This window comes from Malus domestica, chromosome 15, assembly GCF_042453785.1.
Source record: "Malus domestica chromosome 15, GDT2T_hap1".
Lineage (NCBI taxonomy): Eukaryota > Viridiplantae > Streptophyta > Magnoliopsida > Rosales > Rosaceae > Malus > Malus domestica.
In genome coordinates, this window is record NC_091675.1 from 15,499,949 (window position 1) to 15,518,185 (window position 18,237).

Consider the following 18,237-nt stretch of genomic DNA (forward strand, 5'->3'; position numbering starts at 1 on the left):
TACTATCTTGGATTTCAGGCAGCCCCAATACCATTCCTTGACTTTGTAATAGCTTGAGGCTCCTGAAATTTAGATGTCCATATCTTTGGTGCCACATCTTTGCATTTCCATGCACATTTGTTCTCAATGCTAGTTCTTTGTTGATGCTAAAAATCAAAGGAAAACATCTATTTCCTTTTTGTTTCACACTAACCACCAGATTTCTGAGAGACCTGTCATCAAACACATCCACTTTATAATCTCCAAACAAAAGAAAATAACCATGCTTTGTCATCTGTCTTACACTGAGCAAGTTCTCTGTAATACCAGGTACAAGCATTACTTCTCTTATGTATCTTCTGCCCTTCATTGTTTCAATGATCAGTGTCCCCTTTCCAGCCACTTCAACCAAGTTTCCAGTGCCTACTTGAACTTTGGCTTTCACATTTCTGTCAAAGTCAACAAGCAAATCTTCCCTAGATGTCATATGATTACTACATCATCTATCTATGTACCATTCATCACTTATCTTCTTCATTTCCCCTGAATGATTACATAAAATAGATTTCCAGTTTCCTCTACCTGATTAGCAAAATTCACTTGTTGCACAACCTTGTTTGTATTGCAGTATCTTGCAATATGACCAATTTTGTTACACTTGTGACACTTGACTTTGTTCTTAACCCAACATTCTCCATAGTGTAATCTATCACAAAATTTACAGTTATCTCCAGTGTTATTAGCATCATTCTTCATAGGAAAACTAGCCTTATTTCCCCATTCAACCTTGTTTCCCCATTGTTTCCCTTTAGGCTTAAAATTCTTCTGGTGTTTGCTACTGTTTGGCTGACCATTAAACCTATTTGATTTCGGTGCAATATTCAAACTAGCAAATGCTTTCTCCATACTACTTTCCCCATGTCTGTCAAGCCGTTGTTCATAACCCTTTAGGATAGCAACAACATCTTGTGCATCTATGGTGTCTAAGTCCTTAGTATTCTCTATCACAACTGCAATACTACCATAAGACTTAGGTAGACTGATTAACAACTTCTGAACAATTCTTTGATTACTTAAATCTTCACCATAGCTTTTCATTTGATTAATCAGATCAAACAGTTTAGCAATATACAGAGAGAGAAAATCATTATCATTCATGTGAGTATATTCAAAATCTCGCCTAAGACCTTGAAGTTTCACAGATCTTACTTGCTTATCACCAACAAATTCTTGTTTCAGAATGTCCCACGTAGCCTTTGCACTTTCCTAGGTTGCGATCCTCGGGAAAATTTGATCTGAAATGGCACCTTGGATGATTCCGAGTGCTCTAGCATCCTTGACCACATTCTCACGCATCAGCTTCTTCTCCGTCTCCGTGAGCTCCTCATTCTTCTTCACCAGAGTTTCGTACCCATTTTCAACCAGATCCCATAATTCGTGTGAACGGAAAATGGTCTTCATTTTGATTAACCAGAAATCAAAATTCTTGCCATTGAAGACTGGCGCTCTGAGTTCTCCTCCTCCAGATCCAGCCATGTTAAACTCGATCACAGATATGAGCTCGAATCACTGCAGTGAGCTTGTTGCTGTGAATCCGAGCTTAACCTTAACAAACACGATGCCCAGAAATTTAGACCAAACATGGCTCTAAGGCCATGTTAGCGATTAAGAAGGAAAAATGCATATTTCTTAGACAAGAAGAAGAACCGAAACAAGGAATTTCGAGCAAGAAAATTTAGAGAGAGTTACTCTGCAACTTCTTCATCTATTTCTAAGAGTGAGCTTACAAAACATGAGAGCACGCATACCAACAAAATAACCGTTGGTAAAGAGAGAGAGAGAGAGAGAGAGAGAGAGAGAGAGAGAGAGATCCTCAATTCAATCGCAACCATCCATTTACATTGCTTAGATTACGACACTTGTCCACTATCAAGTCCTATGAGACTTGACTAGCACATTACAATTTGATTACTCAATCTCAACCTATGAGCTAAGACACAACACTAATCAAACTTGTAAACCTCTTTGATCAATACATCAATTTACACATTAACATCACCAGCACTGCATCGCATCAGTCCATTAGACATACACGTATTCATCACCTCGAATCGCATCCGCAGCTCCTTTTCTGTCTTCTTCAGCCTCATTTTCCCTCTCCTTCCAACTCTCGTACGACTTTGGTGCCAATTGATGTAAATAGAAATTACTAAACCCCCTTTATATGTTGGATGAATACGAGTTCAAACAACGCCGGAGCCTTGAGAAAATTCTGGAAAAAAAAAAGCCTAAATATTAAGAATCATAGCCACTAACTTTAACATAGATATTTTGTGTATATACCAGAAATTTAGGAAGAGGGAGGAAGGAAAAGATGGGGAGGGAAGAGATGGCGGCAGCAAAGAAAAAGAATAAAAATATAATATAAAAAGTTTGAAATTTGACCCAAAGAAGAGCAAATGGAATCGAAAAGTCCTTGCAATGTTTGTAAGTCCTTTTGGTGTTTTGGGTTGCAGAGAATACCGGGAGAATGTCTGCAACAACTTGCTGTTGAAATGGTTGCAGAAAGTTTAACAAACTATGGAAGATTGATGAAAAAAACCTGAAACCCAAATACTCATCTTTTAAATTTTAAAAAGATTAGAAATCAAACAAATCAAAAATTTATAAATCGAGTCATATCTTAATTAGAGGATTCAAAACTTTAAAATTACCATCTATCAATAAAAAGACTTGCCTTTCGCTATAAGAGCTATTCGAGTTTTAGGCAGAATGAGCTTATGGATAAATAAAGAGAGATGGTAGGGTTTAATCATAGTGGATGGATTTATTAAGAAATTTGAGTTTTATTATTAATTTTATTTTATGCTTAATAATAATTATACAATCATGTAAAAATAACAATTAATATTTAAAATTTAAGTAGGTGTAAAAAGAAGTTACATGAATTTAAATAAAATTTTTCAAATAGTAATTTAGAGTACTTGCGTGATTGACAGACAGCAATGGACAGGTGTATTAAAATCTCATTATCCAAGTGATTCACTCCATATAAAACTCTATATCCTCCCGTCTACACAGACAAAATCTCATGTCTCTGTCTCCCTCTCACTCCCACCATCTCTCTCTCTCCTCCTATCCTATCCATTCCCTCGATAATTTTTCTCAGTGATGCATTGCCTCAGAAAAAACCCACTCATCCAAATCAATCATATCATTCATCTACTCCACCACCTCCACTAATATATTAAAGAAAGTAGTTTCACACTTTAAACCCCTTCCCCCGTTACTTTTTCCGTTCTTTTCTGCCAATAATTCAGGAAAGAGAAAATGATTGATTAGTTAAATCGAAAACGACCCCTACCCTTTTAATTTTCTTTTTACCATTTGACTTTCCATGTAAAAACAAGCCAAAGTCTTCGATTTGTATACGTGGGAATGTTACAGCGCTCGTTGTTTCTTTTAGTATTAAAACAGAGCACTCCATCTGCCTCTGCTTCTTGTGCTCCTACTTCTGCTTCTCTGATAAGCGCTTTTGAGCTCAAAGGGTCACTGAGAAAGGTTGGTGCTGAATCTGATCTTAAGTTATTACTTGGGCCGTTGAGAATGGCGAGCAAGGTCACGGATTCTACGGTTGAGATCGACCCCAAGTCCACCGTCGGCGGCGGCGTTGAGGATGTCTATGGTGAGGACACTGCCACCGAAGACCAACTTGTCACCCCCTGGACTTACTCCGTTGCCAGGTCATCCTCTTTCATCAATTTACCTTTTTACCGTCTTGGTTTCGTACTTTCATTTTCTTCTTGATGCTGTTTGTTTATTTTCTTCTTGATTTTCGGGAAATAACCGAGTTACAAATCTCAACGGCGGAAATGATCGCTTTTTAGTATTTGTGAGTTAATGTTTGATCAATATATCATCACGATCACTTTTCATTATTTGATCAGTCTATCGTCAATATTTGATTTTGATCAGTTTAGCAATTGAGATTTGTAAATTAATCATTTTGGCCAACTTCCAAAAATTTTATAGTATTAACCTTAGGAATTCTCAATCGGATCAAGCATCACATTTTGGTTTAAATTAAGAATTTGACTGCAATACTTACATTTTTTTTTTTTAATTTTTTTTTTTTTTTTTTGTCGAGGCTGCAGTACTTACATTTATTTTATTAAATTTTTGGTGGGTTTTTGACACAGTGGATATTCTTTGCTGAGAGATCCTCAATACAATAAAGGGCTTGCATTTACAGAGAAAGAGAGGGACGCTCATTACTTGCGTGGCCTTCTGCCTCCGGCAACTGCTTCTCAACAACTCCAGGTTTCAATTTTTTTCTCAACAGCATTGTTGTTCATTTTTTAACGGCTTAAACTTTTCGAGTATTTTAACATGGTATGGGAGTTTTGGTTTCACGAGGTCCATAACTTTAGTGCATTTCGTAACTAATTTATGCATGGTATAGCAATGCTGAATTTTGATCTAACCGTTGGTTTTTCTTGTTTTACTGCAAATTTGCTAACCAGGAGAGGAAGTTGATGAACACTATCCGACAATATCAAGTCCCGCTGCAAAAGTACATGGCGTTAACGGAGCTCCAGGTAGTTTTTCTTTTACCAGTATTGGTTTTGTTTAAGGTTGAATTCGGGTTTACTTGTGCAGTTGGACTTGTACTCTGTGACTGATCGGTGTTTCAAACTTTCAAATGTGTTAAATGACAATAGGGGTTTACTGCTTACATTTTGCCTAATCACTTTTTGCTGAAACAAAGATGTAGAGGACCATTCAAGTTTTCTTTGATTAACAGGAGAGGAATGAGAGGCTGTTCTACAAACTGCTCATTGATAATGTCGAGGAATTACTTCCGATTGTCTACACTCCGACTGTTGGTGAGGCTTGCCAGAAATTCGGAAGCATCTTCAGGCGCCCTCAGGGTCTATACATTAGTCTGAAAGAGAAGTATGAACATCTATTTGCACAGTGATTTTTCATTTCTCTCAACATAAACTTAACGTGAAAATCCCTTGAACATTACAGGGGTAAAGTTCTAGAGGTATTGAAGAACTGGCCTGAAAGGACTGTTCAGGTTATTGTCGTGACTGATGGTGAACGTATATTGGGACTTGGTGACCTCGGTTGTCAGGTAAGGTGTTGGAAGCATCTTCCCTTTGATTTAAGAACTTTTTTTTTTTTTTTAAATAACAATGAAAATGGAAAGTTACCTGCCCTCACATGACGCTGTTGAACTTGTTTTAGGGGATGGGAATTCCCGTAGGGAAGTTGGCTTTGTACACGGCACTTGGAGGAGTTCGCCCCTCAGCAGTAAGCGTTTTCCTATTTACTAATTACCAATCATTGTTTACACTTGAAGTGGTTGCATTGCAAATCATTGATGTCATAGCGTTTTTATTCATTTTAACCAAGAATTACATGGACTTTCTCTGCAGTGTTTGCCTGTGACGATTGATGTTGGGACAAACAATGAGCAGTTGCTGGAGGATGAGTTTTACATCGGACTCAGACAAAAGAGGACAAGGGGAAAGGTTTCCCTTACTCTAGTCTCTTGTTAATTTACGTGCATGATCTAGAATTATACAGCTTAACTTAATGTGAGAGATTTTGATCGTACTTGCAGGAGTATGAGGATCTTTTACAAGAGTTCATGAGTGCCGTCAAGCAGAACTATGGCGAAAAAGTTATTGTACAGGTTACCTCTTATGTTACATCATCTACTCATCAGATTTTTGGGGTATAAATTTTCACGTAGTTCTGAGGTTGTCTAGTCCCTTTATATTGAAATGTGCAGTTTGAAGATTTTGCAAACCACAATGCTTTCGAGCTGCTGTCCAGATATAGAACATCTCATCTCGTCTTCAATGATGACATACAGGTACAAATTAAGTAACTGACGGAGCTTGCACGATAGCCTTTAGGTTAGGTACACCTTGTTTCTTTGCCCTTTGAATCATTGTTTCCTTGTATCAGGGGACGGCATCTGTAGTTCTTGCAGGAGTTGTGGCAGCACTTAAATTGATAGGTGGTTCCATGTCTGAGCACAGGTTTTTGTTCCTTGGTGCCGGCGAAGTAAGACACTGTTAATATATTTGTCAATTTGTATCTTTACTACATCAGATTGGTGGAGAATTAAGAGTAGTCTAGCTCTAAATTATAATTCTCATCCTACTGTTACTTCGTGGTCGTAGGCTGGTACCGGTATAGCAGAGCTAATAGCTCTTGAGATCTCAAAAAAGGTATTTACTTTTTAAAATCATATACATGCGGCATGCCAATTCGGGAGATGGAAAGAACTTCTAGACATGATTGATCAATGGCCTTCTGTTTATCTTTTGTAGACAAAAGTTCCTGTGGAAGAGACCCGTAAGAAGATCTGGCTTGTTGATTCGAAGGTGGGTAGCATGCTCGATCAAGATTCTGACTGTCCGTTATCAAATTTTCTTACTGCCTCTCACATACTTAATGCAGCACACGAATTGTCTTGCAGGGATTGATTGTTAGCTCTCGTAAAGATTCTCTTCAACATTTTAAGCAGCCTTGGGCTCATGAACATGAGCCTGTTAAGGATCTTCTGGATGCTGTCAAGGTTTGAATCAGTCAATCATCTGATATATTTATAGATACATAAATTTGTATAAGTCTCGGTTTTTATCGCACATTCATACTTCATCAGGCAATTAAACCAACTGTTCTTATCGGATCATCTGGTGTTGGAAGAACATTTACAAAGGAAGTGATCGAAGCAGTATCGTCCTTCAATGAGGTAATCGTCTCCTTTCTCTTACCCCCTTTCCGTGTATATCTTCTTGTATATGGGCGTAACAATTTCAGCACCGGTTTTATTGATATCAAGACATGAATGCTGCAGAAACCTCTTATTTTGGCTCTTTCCAACCCAACATCACAATCTGAATGTACCGCTGAAGAAGCTTATACTTACAGTGAGGTATAACAGTTACGTTCACATCTAATCTGTTGTTACTTGATTGAGGATAAATGAAGTAATTTCTCTTTCGTGATTCTTGTCTGGCTTCCATTTCCCAGGGTCGCGCAATTTTTGCCAGCGGAAGTCCATTTGATCCTGTTGAGTACAATGGCAAAGTTTTCATTCCTGGCCAGGTAATGCAAATGTAGCTTGTAGTTTGAAGACCAACTTTAAAAACATTGGTTTGAGTATCAATAACTGAGATTTTTTTGTCGTCCTTCTTAATTCAGTCCAACAATGCATACATTTTTCCTGGATTCGGTCTGGGTTTGGTTATCTCTGGAGCAATCCGTGTTCACGATGACATGCTTCTGGCAGCCTGTAAGTAGATGGCAGATTTTGAACAACTTAATTTTGAGAAAGCATGGAAAGTAGAACTTGTATCGCATATTCCAACTTTGCGTTTACCATTTGTTCAAATTTTTGGTTCTTCTCCTAAAAACAGCGGAAGCTTTGGCGGGGCTAGTTTCTGAGGAGAATTTTGCACAGGGGCTGATTTATCCACCATTGTCAAACATCAGAAAGATTTCTGCCCAAATAGCTGCTAATGTAGCTGCAAAAGCATATGACCTTGGTAAGTATTCTTCTTCTTCTTTTTTTTACTTTGGTGTGATCGGAGTTCAAACTGAAAAAACTGTCATTTCTTCCATGCATCATGCAACTCTTTTTCATCTTATGCTTTTGCAGGGGTGGCTACGCGTCTCCCTCGTCCTGAGAATCTTCTGAAGTATGCCGAGAGTTGCATGTACAGTCCCATCTACCGAAACTACCGCTGAGCAATCCGCGGCCCCATCTTTTGTTGTGTGTATGCTTCGCTTCGATGCTAATTATCAAGAATTTGTTTTCTTAAAATGTTGTATGAGTGCTTGTGAAATTAGTGAGAGATGATGCTTGTATATCATCTGTTTCCAAATTCGAATAAATATGCTAATTGTACTTGTTCCTCCATATCAATTGCATTAGCTTCCGTTCACATTTTGCTCTTTGATGTCGGTGACGACAGTCACCCGGGCTACAATTCATACGTTAGTTCCGATAGTTATTCAAATGTGTTTCTTCAAAGAGTGCACTTATGTTGTTAAAACGAGCGATAAAGCAAAAAATCAACATAGGATCTCGATTGCAGGGGCAAATACTCTTGAGCCACTTGAACTATAAGCTGCCCTTTGCAAGTGTCAACTGCGCACTCAACGCCACTTTCTAAAAGCAAATGGAATAATATATGTGGCACCAAAGACACAAAGAAGATGGTGGTTTCCTTTTCATTCATTGGAAAATTAGGGTTCTTACCCCACCATTGTGGGCACTAACATGGCTAGAAGCCAAGTAACGACTATAGTGTTGATATTAATCATATGAGGAAGTGCATTCTTCAATTACGACTATAATGTTACCGCACTCGGTTTTACCGTGAACCCCAGATATGCAGCCGTACGACACACATTGTACCGTACGTTTAATTTACAACGAATTATATGTTTTGTACCAGGTCAGTACGGTACAGAATCTGCAACAAAATTGGTTGAAATTGCATTGTGGTAGGGTACCAGATTACAGGGTTATATGAATTTATAAAGTGGTACAGTTGGAATACTAATGTAGCACATTATCAAGTGCAACAATGGTTGAACTATATGGAAACTTATGTTTGCTATCTGAGAGGACGGTGATTCATCTTCATTTGCAGGAGAACAACAAACTTAATTGTTATGTTCCGTGTAGACATTCAGATCAGCGTAAGTATCGTAATAGCTCTGCCTCAGGTAAGTTTGGCACAAGATCGGAGGAAACCTGGAAAAGTAGACAGATACAGGAATGCAGCGAACAGTAAGAATATCATTCTAAATGCTTTATGATTCGAATTTCAAAACCGCCATGCTTTGGCTACATAAATTTTTTCAGTAGCTAAAATACCTATACAATAGTTCCAGCATAATATTTATGTCAGAACTTACTTGGGAGGGTACTTTTCAGATTTGCAGGTAGGCAAGCACTCAACAAGACAATCATGACTTGGTTCTATAAAGTATGCGATCTGCCAAGGAAGAGAAGCAACTGAGATGTATCGTCCAAAATGCGAAAGTATGTGCTGTAAAGAAAGAAAAATAAAATTGGTATATCGTATATGTGAAAGTTAACAGAACGAATGCCATGTAAAACCCGAGAAAAGAAAACAAAAATCAAGTAATTGAGCCCATGTACAATTCCGGCACAGATAAAATAAGCGAAATTGATGGTTTACATTTGAATCAGATGACTGGACATAATCAACAAGAGAATCTTACACAGCATAAAAACACTGAAAACTGATATAGTCTAGTATGCCATGAAATAGAAAAAGTAAAGAAGAAAAGGAGTCATACAGAGTATCTGTCTTGACCGTTCCCTGCAACTCTATGCAATGTGGACCTGAGCACAAAATCAAAGCAGGAGCATGCGTCACAATAGTTGAATACGAAAATTCTAAAAGGAGAATGCACATATATAAAGATCAAAAAGAATTGCACAGCTCCGAACTGCCAGCATTCATATTCTATGATCATATAATGAAGACAGAACTAAGGGAGAGGAGCACTACTTGAAAACACCGTTGCTCCAGCGTTCCAGCATATCACTAAGATTCACCTTAAATGATCTGAAATAATAGACAGAATTACCGCTCAATCAAAAAGGTGTCGTCGCATTATATTTGCTACTATGGACCTGGCATCTACAATTTTTAACCCTTCTAAATCGTGAAATCTTCAAAATATGTTACTAGCAATGAAGCTAACTTGTGCTGGTGTTATAAACAGTATTCAACGGACCATATATCCGCAAGCAAGGATATAACTATGGCATATATGAGTCATCCCAACTTAAGCCACGTTAATGGTATCGATCTCCCTCGGAGAGTACAATGACTAACCCTTTTATTGGTGGTACATATTCCCATATTTGAGGTTTCGCATCCTTATCCTTGCGTATCTGCGAAGAGATATAGGTGGAATAACAGATTAATAATGCAATAGTTATAACTGCCTTCTTAATAATGGTAATATAGCTGAAGTTCATATCATCCTTCTTACTTGGAGACCTACAACTTCATCCGTTGCCAATAGGGTTATAAAACCAAAGTCCGAATGAGCTCCAGCTCCAAAAATTCCATTCGCTGGATCAGAAACTTGACCTATATAACAAACGAACACCATCTTATGAGTTAAAATAGTTGTAGGATTAAATTACAAAACTTTTGATTGAAAATTTACCATCGTAGTGTAGTAACCCTAGTGTTTGTATGGCCTCGCCAGGCATTTCTGGCTTGTCGAAGAAATGGATGTCGAGATCAAGAGCAAGGGCCACAAGCCTACCAACTGATTTAGCCACTTCCCTAAAATGATTTACATGAAAACAGTTCAACTCAGCGTATATCATCCACTCTAGAAAAGACTAATCTAGAAGAAATGTGGAAAAGGAGTATTGAAAGTTAAGATGCTAATCAATCATTCATCCTAAAACCTTGTCACTAGAATTCGGACCCTACGATATTCTGCCCAACAGAGTTGCAAACTTGGCAGCAGATATGAGTAAAGAGCGCTATTTAAAATGCCGAGAGGGAAACCAGCGATTTCTGACATGGAACGAACATTGATCACATGCTTATCGACACACATGCACAAGCACTCTGATCCTATAAAACATATGTAGTTCCAAGTACAAGCGCATAACTTACAAGCATTGTCTATGATATTCCTCCATGATCTCCGTCCAACCCGGCAACACATCTGCAACGACAACAAAAAGTACAAAATGATCAATAAGAGCACTTCCACTGTGGGCAATAGCCCTATGGATTGGCTCCAAATTAATTCCAAATTAATTCCAACCCCACCCCCACACCCCCCCCCACTCCCCCAAAAACCCCTCCAGCCCACCTCGGGAGCCCGACCAAAAGGTCAGGCGTAAATCCAAGGCCCGAGTGCGTGATGTGTGATGCAAGGCTAACGCCAATAACGTTATTAAAAAAATTTGCGCTAGCCACGTGGGCAGCGTCACTGACATATTTTTTCAGACAGTGGGGCCCATGTGTCACCCCACTCAGTTACTGTAGCTTGAGTAACGTGGCTGCTTCCAGGCCGTTGGATTTCCAACATCTATTTTTTCTGGGCCGTTGGATTTCTAATTTTTTTTAATCTAACGGTCCGGATTAATTAAGTTAATAAAAAATTTAAAAAAAATCAAAAATCGGAAAAAAATTTCAAAAAATTCATTTTTTTTCTTTTTCTATAAATACCTTACCATTTTCTCCCACCTTACACCACATTTCAATATTTTCAACGATTCTAAACAGGTAAGGTCACGTGGTGCAGTAGAATTGGTTAAAAATCTTATCAAAATCTATCCACAAAAATTGTACTTTCGGATAATGACACATAGCGTGACGAGATCGGTTAAAAATTCTATCCAAAATTAAAAATAATCTAGTTCTACTATAAAAGTACAAAAAGGAACTATAAAACCAAAAACCAGCATTAAATTCTACATCTTGCAGTTATTTACCTGGAGGGCCATAAAACGGCTTTTTAGCTTCTGGGTCATCTTCTTGTAGCTCAACTCCTATGTAATACCCCCTCCTTGTAATCTCCTACTCATCGAAACCCCGAAATTTACAAAACAAGAACAAAAACCCAGAATTTTAATCCACAAAAAAAATAAAATATAAAAAAACCAGAAATTGTACTGTCCGAATGATTTAATACAAACCGTGAACTTGGTTTTCATGATCGAGATGCTGGTCGAGATAAGGGGTATATCCCCTGTAGTTCTTATTCCTCAAAAGCTCCATTTTTGCACTCAATGGCAACTCGAAAAGCCTCCTACTCTGATCAAACACCTCCGCCATGAACTCCTCGCTTATTCCATGATTCAGCAAGTAGAAAAACCCGCAATCCAAACACGCCTAAAACAACCGAGAATTCAGTTTCCTTCACTACCTAGATTAGAAAACCAGAAACAATTCAAAACCAAGAAAAACGTTGAAGAATTTATGTGGGAGTCGTAACCTGTTTGAGCAAAGAGACGGATCGGTGGGTGTCAGAGCTTGAGAGATCGATGCAGTTGAGGGCGGAGACACTGGTGGCTCCGTCGCCGTTAGTGATTTGGGTTGCCATTTTCCGGGGGAAGTGAAGTGGCAGGAATTGAGAATCGAGTGTATGAAATGGATTGTGGAGGAAAAGCTTTTGAATTTCTGACTCCTCTGTTTTCTTGCAGGTCTCAAACAATGCGTATGTGGGAGTTCGAACTGGGGTTAAAAGTTGCAACTTTTTGCTCGTCAACGCCAAAGCATGAATCGTTTCGTGTTATACTTCGAGAGTGGTGGGGGTACAAACATAATCTTAAAATCTTAAAAAACAGTTCTGATGATGTTTTTGTTCGGATTTTCTTCCCTAAAAACAAAAAGATAAATCTTAAAATTTACGCCAACCCGCGTAAATATATCCAGGTTTTCAACACACGCTAACCAATTAACCAGTCCTGGCTGCTGCCACCCCTGTGTATCTAGTGGAATAACAGATTAATAGTGCAATAGTTATAACCGCCTTCTTAATAATGGTAATATAGCTGAAGTTCACGGCAGCCTTCTTACTAGGAGACCTACAACGTCATCTGTTGCCAATAGGGTTATAAAACCAAAGTCCGAATGAGCTCCAGCTCCAAAAATTCCATTCGCTGGATCAGAAACTTGACCTATATTACAAATGAACACCGTCTTATGAGCTAAAATAGTTGTAGGATTAAATTAAAGTTACAAAACTTTTGATTGACAATTTACCATCGTAGTGTAGTAACCCTAGTGTTCCTATAGCCTCGCCAAGCATTTCTGGTTTGTCGAAGAAATGGATGTCCAACGATATTCTGCTGAACAGAGTTGCATGGTTGACAGCAGGTATGAGTGAAGAGCGGTATTTAAAATGCCAACAGGGAAAACAAATATTTCTAACATGGAACGAACATTGATCACATGCTTGTCGTCACACTTGCACAAGCACTCTGGTCCTATAAAACATATGTAGTTCCAAGTACAAGCGCACAACTTACAAGCATTGTCTATATATTCTAGAGGAAATATGTTGAATACTTCGTTATATTATTCATTCTTTAGGGTTTACAATCATATAGGTACATATACCTTATCCTACAAGGAAAGTAATTACAAAAGATAAAGAAACTAAATCCTAAAGATTACGTATCCTAATCCTACCTAAAATAGGACTCCAATAACATTTACAATTTAGACTCAAATTAACACTCCCCCTCAAGTTGGTGCATAGATATCATACGTGCCCCAGTTGATAATTGAGTCTTGGAAAACCTTACTAGACACTGCATGAGTAAGAATATCAGCCAACTGCTCTCCTAAACTCACAAACGGTATAGACATAATCTTCCTTTCAAGATTTTCCTTGACAAAGTGTCGATCAACCTCTACATGCTTTCTTCGATCATCTTCTACTGGATTATCAGATATCTCCCTTACAAATTTATTGTCACAACATAGCCTCATTTGGTTCAAAACCAAGGTATCTCAAAAGTTTACATAACCAAAGAAGTTCACTTATTTCGTGCGCCGTACCTCTATACTCAGCTTCCGCAGAAGACCTTGACACCACTTTTTCCTTCTTATTACGCCACGTAACCAAATTATCTCCAACAAACGTAAAATACCCAGATATAGATTGTCTGTCAGTAACATTGCCAGCCCAATTTGCATATGACCCCTCAACCTTTAGATGTCCATGTTTTCCATAAAGTATTCTTTTACCGGGTGTAGACTTCAGATATGCCAAAATTTGCATTACCGCAACCATGTGATCTTCATTGGGTGAGTGCATAAACTGACTTACAACACTCACAACATATGCAATATCAGGACAAGTATGAAATAAATAAAGGGAACTTTAACGAAAAGCTCCTGGTACTGTTCACTTTAACGAAAAACCACATTTTTACACTAAAAAGTCAATCCTGGTACTATTCACTTTACCCTTTATTTTGTCCTTATCATTAAAACTCAAAGTTTTCAAGCCATTTTCATTAGTTTTCCTATAAATAAATTAACCTCCCCACAAGTCTTTGATATCTACCTCTATCAACACGAACCTGATCTGGGTAAATACCCAAGTAATGCTTTTCTACCATAGGAGTATCCACATGTTTACACCCTAACATACTAGTCTTTTTCAACAAATCTAACACATATTTTCGTTGCGATAAGAAAATACCTTTAGCTGAACGAGCAACCTCAACTCCAAGGAAGTACTTCAATTCTCCCGAATCTTTCATCTCAAATTCAAATGCAAGATTTACCTATAACTTCTGAATTTCTTCGAAATCATGCCCTGTAATAATCATATCATCCACATAAATGATTAAAGCAGTCAATTTGCCAAGCCTACCCTTCAGAAATAGAGTGTAATCTGAATGACTCTAGCAATACCCATATTTCTTCATTACTTGAGTAAACCTATCAAACCAAGCACGGGGCAATTGTTTGAGCCCATAAATAAATTTACGCAATCTATACACTCTTGTATTACCACTTGCACCATATCTTGGTGGAAAGACCATATACACTTCCTCTTCTAAGTTCCCATGAAAGAACGCATTCTTCACATCAAACTGTTTAAGAGGCCAACCATATTTACAGCTAAGGAAATCAAAACACGCATTGCATTCATCTTTGCTACTGGAGAAAAGGTTTCTTGGTAATCTACACCAAACGTTATCCCTTTAACCACTAACCTTGCTTTGTACCTATCCACTGATCCATCAATCTTGTACTTGATCGTAAACACCCAACGATAGCCAACATGTTTCTTCCATTTTGGTAACTGCACTACCTCCCAAGTTTTATTCTTTTGCAAAGCTGATATCTCTTCATTCATCGCTTGTGTCCACTTAGAGTCTCGGAAGGCTTCTTCTACCTGAGTTGGAATTTTGATTGATTCCATATGATTTACCAACGCACTACATTCTGGTGAACAACGCTCACATGATACATACTTAGCAATCAGATACTTAACTTTTCCTTCCGGAGAGAACCTATCAAGTGGCATACCACGATTCTGTCTTGCTGGCAATTTATAAGTATTCACACCAATATCAGGATTAGTTGTATTATCATTTAAAATACTTACCTCTTAGATATTCAAGGGAGTTGGAATGGGCACTAAAGGATCAGAAAGATGGGGTACTACAGACATACTGGGCACTTCAGCAGATTCCTGCTAAATTAGGTTGTACTGTTTGGTAAAACTCTGCTGAACATCTCTGATTTCTTTGGTTGGGTTGTTGGTTCGATTGGAGCCTGTTGAACTGAGTTACATGGTTCGGTATGCTCCGGTTGAACAACTGGGCATATTTCCACAACTTCGGTTTCTCCCACTGAAGTATATTCTAGCCAACTTAAATAACCAATATCACTAATCTCCCCATGGTGATCTAAATTGGATACAGAAGAAGAATAAAAATATTCAAACTTCGAGAAGGTCACATCCATGGTTACAAACATACGTTGACTTGCAGGATGATAACACTTGAATCCCTTCTGATATAGGGCAAATCCAAGGAACACACAACGGAAAGCACATGGATCAAGCTTACTACGATAAGTTTTCTAAATGTGAACATAAACCACACAACCAAAGATCCGAGGTGACAAAGTATTTGTATAAACCACTGGAACATGCTAAGTAAGATCTTGAATTGGTGTTCGATAATTCAAGACCCGAGAAGGCATACGTTCATAACATAAACTGCATGTATAACTACTTCATGCTAGAAACGTTTAGGAGCAAATGCACCAATAAGCAAAGCATAAGCTATCTCCAGAATATGACGATTCTTCCTTTCCGCTACCCTATTTTGTTAGGGGGTATGTAGACCGGTAGTTTCATGAACAATCTCACAATCTTGTAGAAACCGGGATAACTTAAAATTTATGGACTATCTACTATTGTCAGAACTCAAAACTTTAATATCAGAGGAATACTGAGTTTTAACCATTTGATGAAATAGATGAAACACATCACAAACCTCACTTTTATTTTTCAACACGTACAACAACGTCATATGGGTGCAATTTTCCACGAAAATAACAAACCACTTAGTTCCCGAAGTAGTATTAACAGGGGAATGCCTCCACACATCAGAGTGTACTAGCGCAAAAGAAGAAGACCTTCTATTCATACTTGGAGGGAATGAAGCACGATGACTTTTGGCTAAAATACATGCTTCGCATTTCAATTTTGAGTCTTCAATACCACTGAACAAATCAGGTAACACATGTTTCAAATAATCAAACGATGCATGCTCCAAACGACGATATAATAACAAAACCTTCTGTAGATTACTATTATGCGACGCAAGAACCAAATTAGCTCTTCTAGGAATCACGTCATCCACATAATATAGGCCATCTCTCTTAGTGCCACGCCCAATAATCTCCTTTGTTTGAATATCCTCAAGCAAGCAAAATGAAGGATACATTAATACAATACAATCCAATTGTTCAATTACTTGTGGTACAGACAATAAGTGATGGGACAATGACGTAACCAATAAACAATTATGTAAGGGAAGAGAGGGTGTAAGACACATTGTTCCCGCTCCAACAACAGGAACAATAGTACCATTGGCAGTTGCCACACACTTTATATGAAGATATGTCATAGATTGAAACAAGATTTTATCATATGTCATAAGATCTGTTGCACCAGAATCTATTAAACTTAATAGATTGGAAAAAAAAAGATATTAGACTTAATAACATTATTAAATTTCTTCTATTAAACTTGACATCGATATATATAAGTTTAAAAAATGGATTAGACATAGGATTTGAATGAATTTTATATAAAAAATGGGTACATTTTATATTAAAAAAGGGTACATTTTTCATATAACAAATTGGTATATTTAAGAATGGGTACATATAAGATTAAAGAATTGATACAAACTTAGTCTAATTTTATTTTTTATATTTTGGAAATGTTTGAATTGAAAATTAATTAGGAGTTTAATAAGGGTGTGAGTATTAAACTCTAAATCAATTACTAATTTTTATTATAAAAATTATGTAACTTCTGTGTAATTCATTAATATATTAATGCTAGGGGCTTTGATCAAAATCTAAAATTTGATAAGATCTTAGTCAATGAACATCAGAAATTAGGACCAGATACTAATTTTTCCTAAAAATATTATATAAGGAATTTTTTTTTTCTTCATATGGCAATGTTTGTTTTTGGGCAATTAGCAGGAATGATTAATGTTTACTATGTTATGATTAAACATGTGGCATAGTTTTACTAGGTGTTGGGTCCTACATTTGTTTTAGAAAGCAACCTATAAGTTTAAGGGAGAAGAAAGAGTCTACAAATCAAAGTGGAACGAATTTTGAGTTTCAGAGAGTAAAGTGGTGACTTTTAAGTTATAAATGGCAAAATGAGATCAAAAGTTTCAGGAGACGTAGCTAAAAATAAGCCTTTTTATTTTAATCTTGTTCTTTGAGATAAGAATGGATGAATAAGGGTGATGCAAGAAAGGTGACGAAGTAGGAGTGGAAACAAAAATTTTGCGTTGTTGTTATATCGTTGTGTAACTATTATATTATCGTTGAGTCATCAATATGTTGTCATTATTAAAAACTAATCATTTCTGCAACCAAATCAGAAAGACTAATCATTCATGCTAATTGCTTTTGTTTCTTTGATATAGGAGTTATCATAAGACCCATTTACAACGGATAAGCGCGTACTCATTGTACCCAAATCAATTGGTGCACCAAAGCACAACCAATGGCCTCAAGAAATGCGTATGTAGGAGTTTGAGCACGGGCTAAAAGTTCCAAATCTTTGCTCGCCAAAGCATGAATCAGTCGTGTTATGCTTCGAAAGTAAGTTGCCTTTATTCTCCAATGGTCTCATTCCTTCTCCATTTATGAATCAACCTGAGCTTATATCCTACAATATGATATTAGTATTTGCACAGGTTATAATAATGATGAATTACATAGACCACACGATTGTATTTGGAGTCTCACCAATATATAACTCGAGAAAGTAAATATTCTTAATCAACTAAGCTATAATAGAACGACAACAAAATAAACATTTAACTGTTAAGACTAAACAATTTTAGTTTTCTTTTCGGGTCACTTTTTCTTCTTCTTGGTAGATTTTTCACATGAGTGATCCAGCAATCGCTGTATTTTACTCGGT

At 37.3% G+C, this 18,237-nt stretch overlaps 2 protein-coding genes and 1 pseudogene across 2 annotated transcripts; 1 reads left to right on the top strand and 2 right to left on the bottom strand.

Annotated features, from left to right (window-relative positions):
• Nucleotides 1-513: 513 nt before the first annotated feature.
• LOC114821317 (uncharacterized) lies at nt 514-1,515 on the bottom strand. Its single transcript, XM_070812725.1, has 2 exons — nt 1,287-1,515; nt 514-1,166 (listed from the first exon to the last, which is right to left on the bottom strand). Exons 1-2 carry the CDS (start codon nt 1,513-1,515, stop codon nt 514-516), a joined length of 882 nt encoding a protein of 293 aa, XP_070668826.1.
• A 1,513-nt stretch (nt 1,516-3,028) lies between these two features.
• Nucleotides 3,029-7,949, top strand: LOC103400711 (NADP-dependent malic enzyme). Its single transcript, XM_008339374.4, has 19 exons — nt 3,029-3,722; nt 4,179-4,299; nt 4,503-4,577; nt 4,784-4,935; nt 5,014-5,119; nt 5,233-5,298; nt 5,424-5,519; nt 5,612-5,683; nt 5,783-5,866; nt 5,962-6,060; nt 6,180-6,227; nt 6,330-6,383; nt 6,479-6,577; nt 6,665-6,754; nt 6,860-6,937; nt 7,036-7,110; nt 7,207-7,297; nt 7,422-7,550; nt 7,664-7,949. The coding sequence occupies exons 1-19, from the start codon at nt 3,418-3,420 to the stop codon at nt 7,750-7,752; spliced, it is 1,929 nt and encodes a 642-aa protein (XP_008337596.2). The 5' UTR covers nt 3,029-3,417; the 3' UTR covers nt 7,753-7,949.
• A 535-nt stretch (nt 7,950-8,484) lies between these two features.
• LOC139192152 (kihadalactone A synthase LFS-like) lies at nt 8,485-12,258 on the bottom strand (annotated as a pseudogene).
• Nucleotides 12,259-18,237: the final 5,979 nt, after the last annotated feature.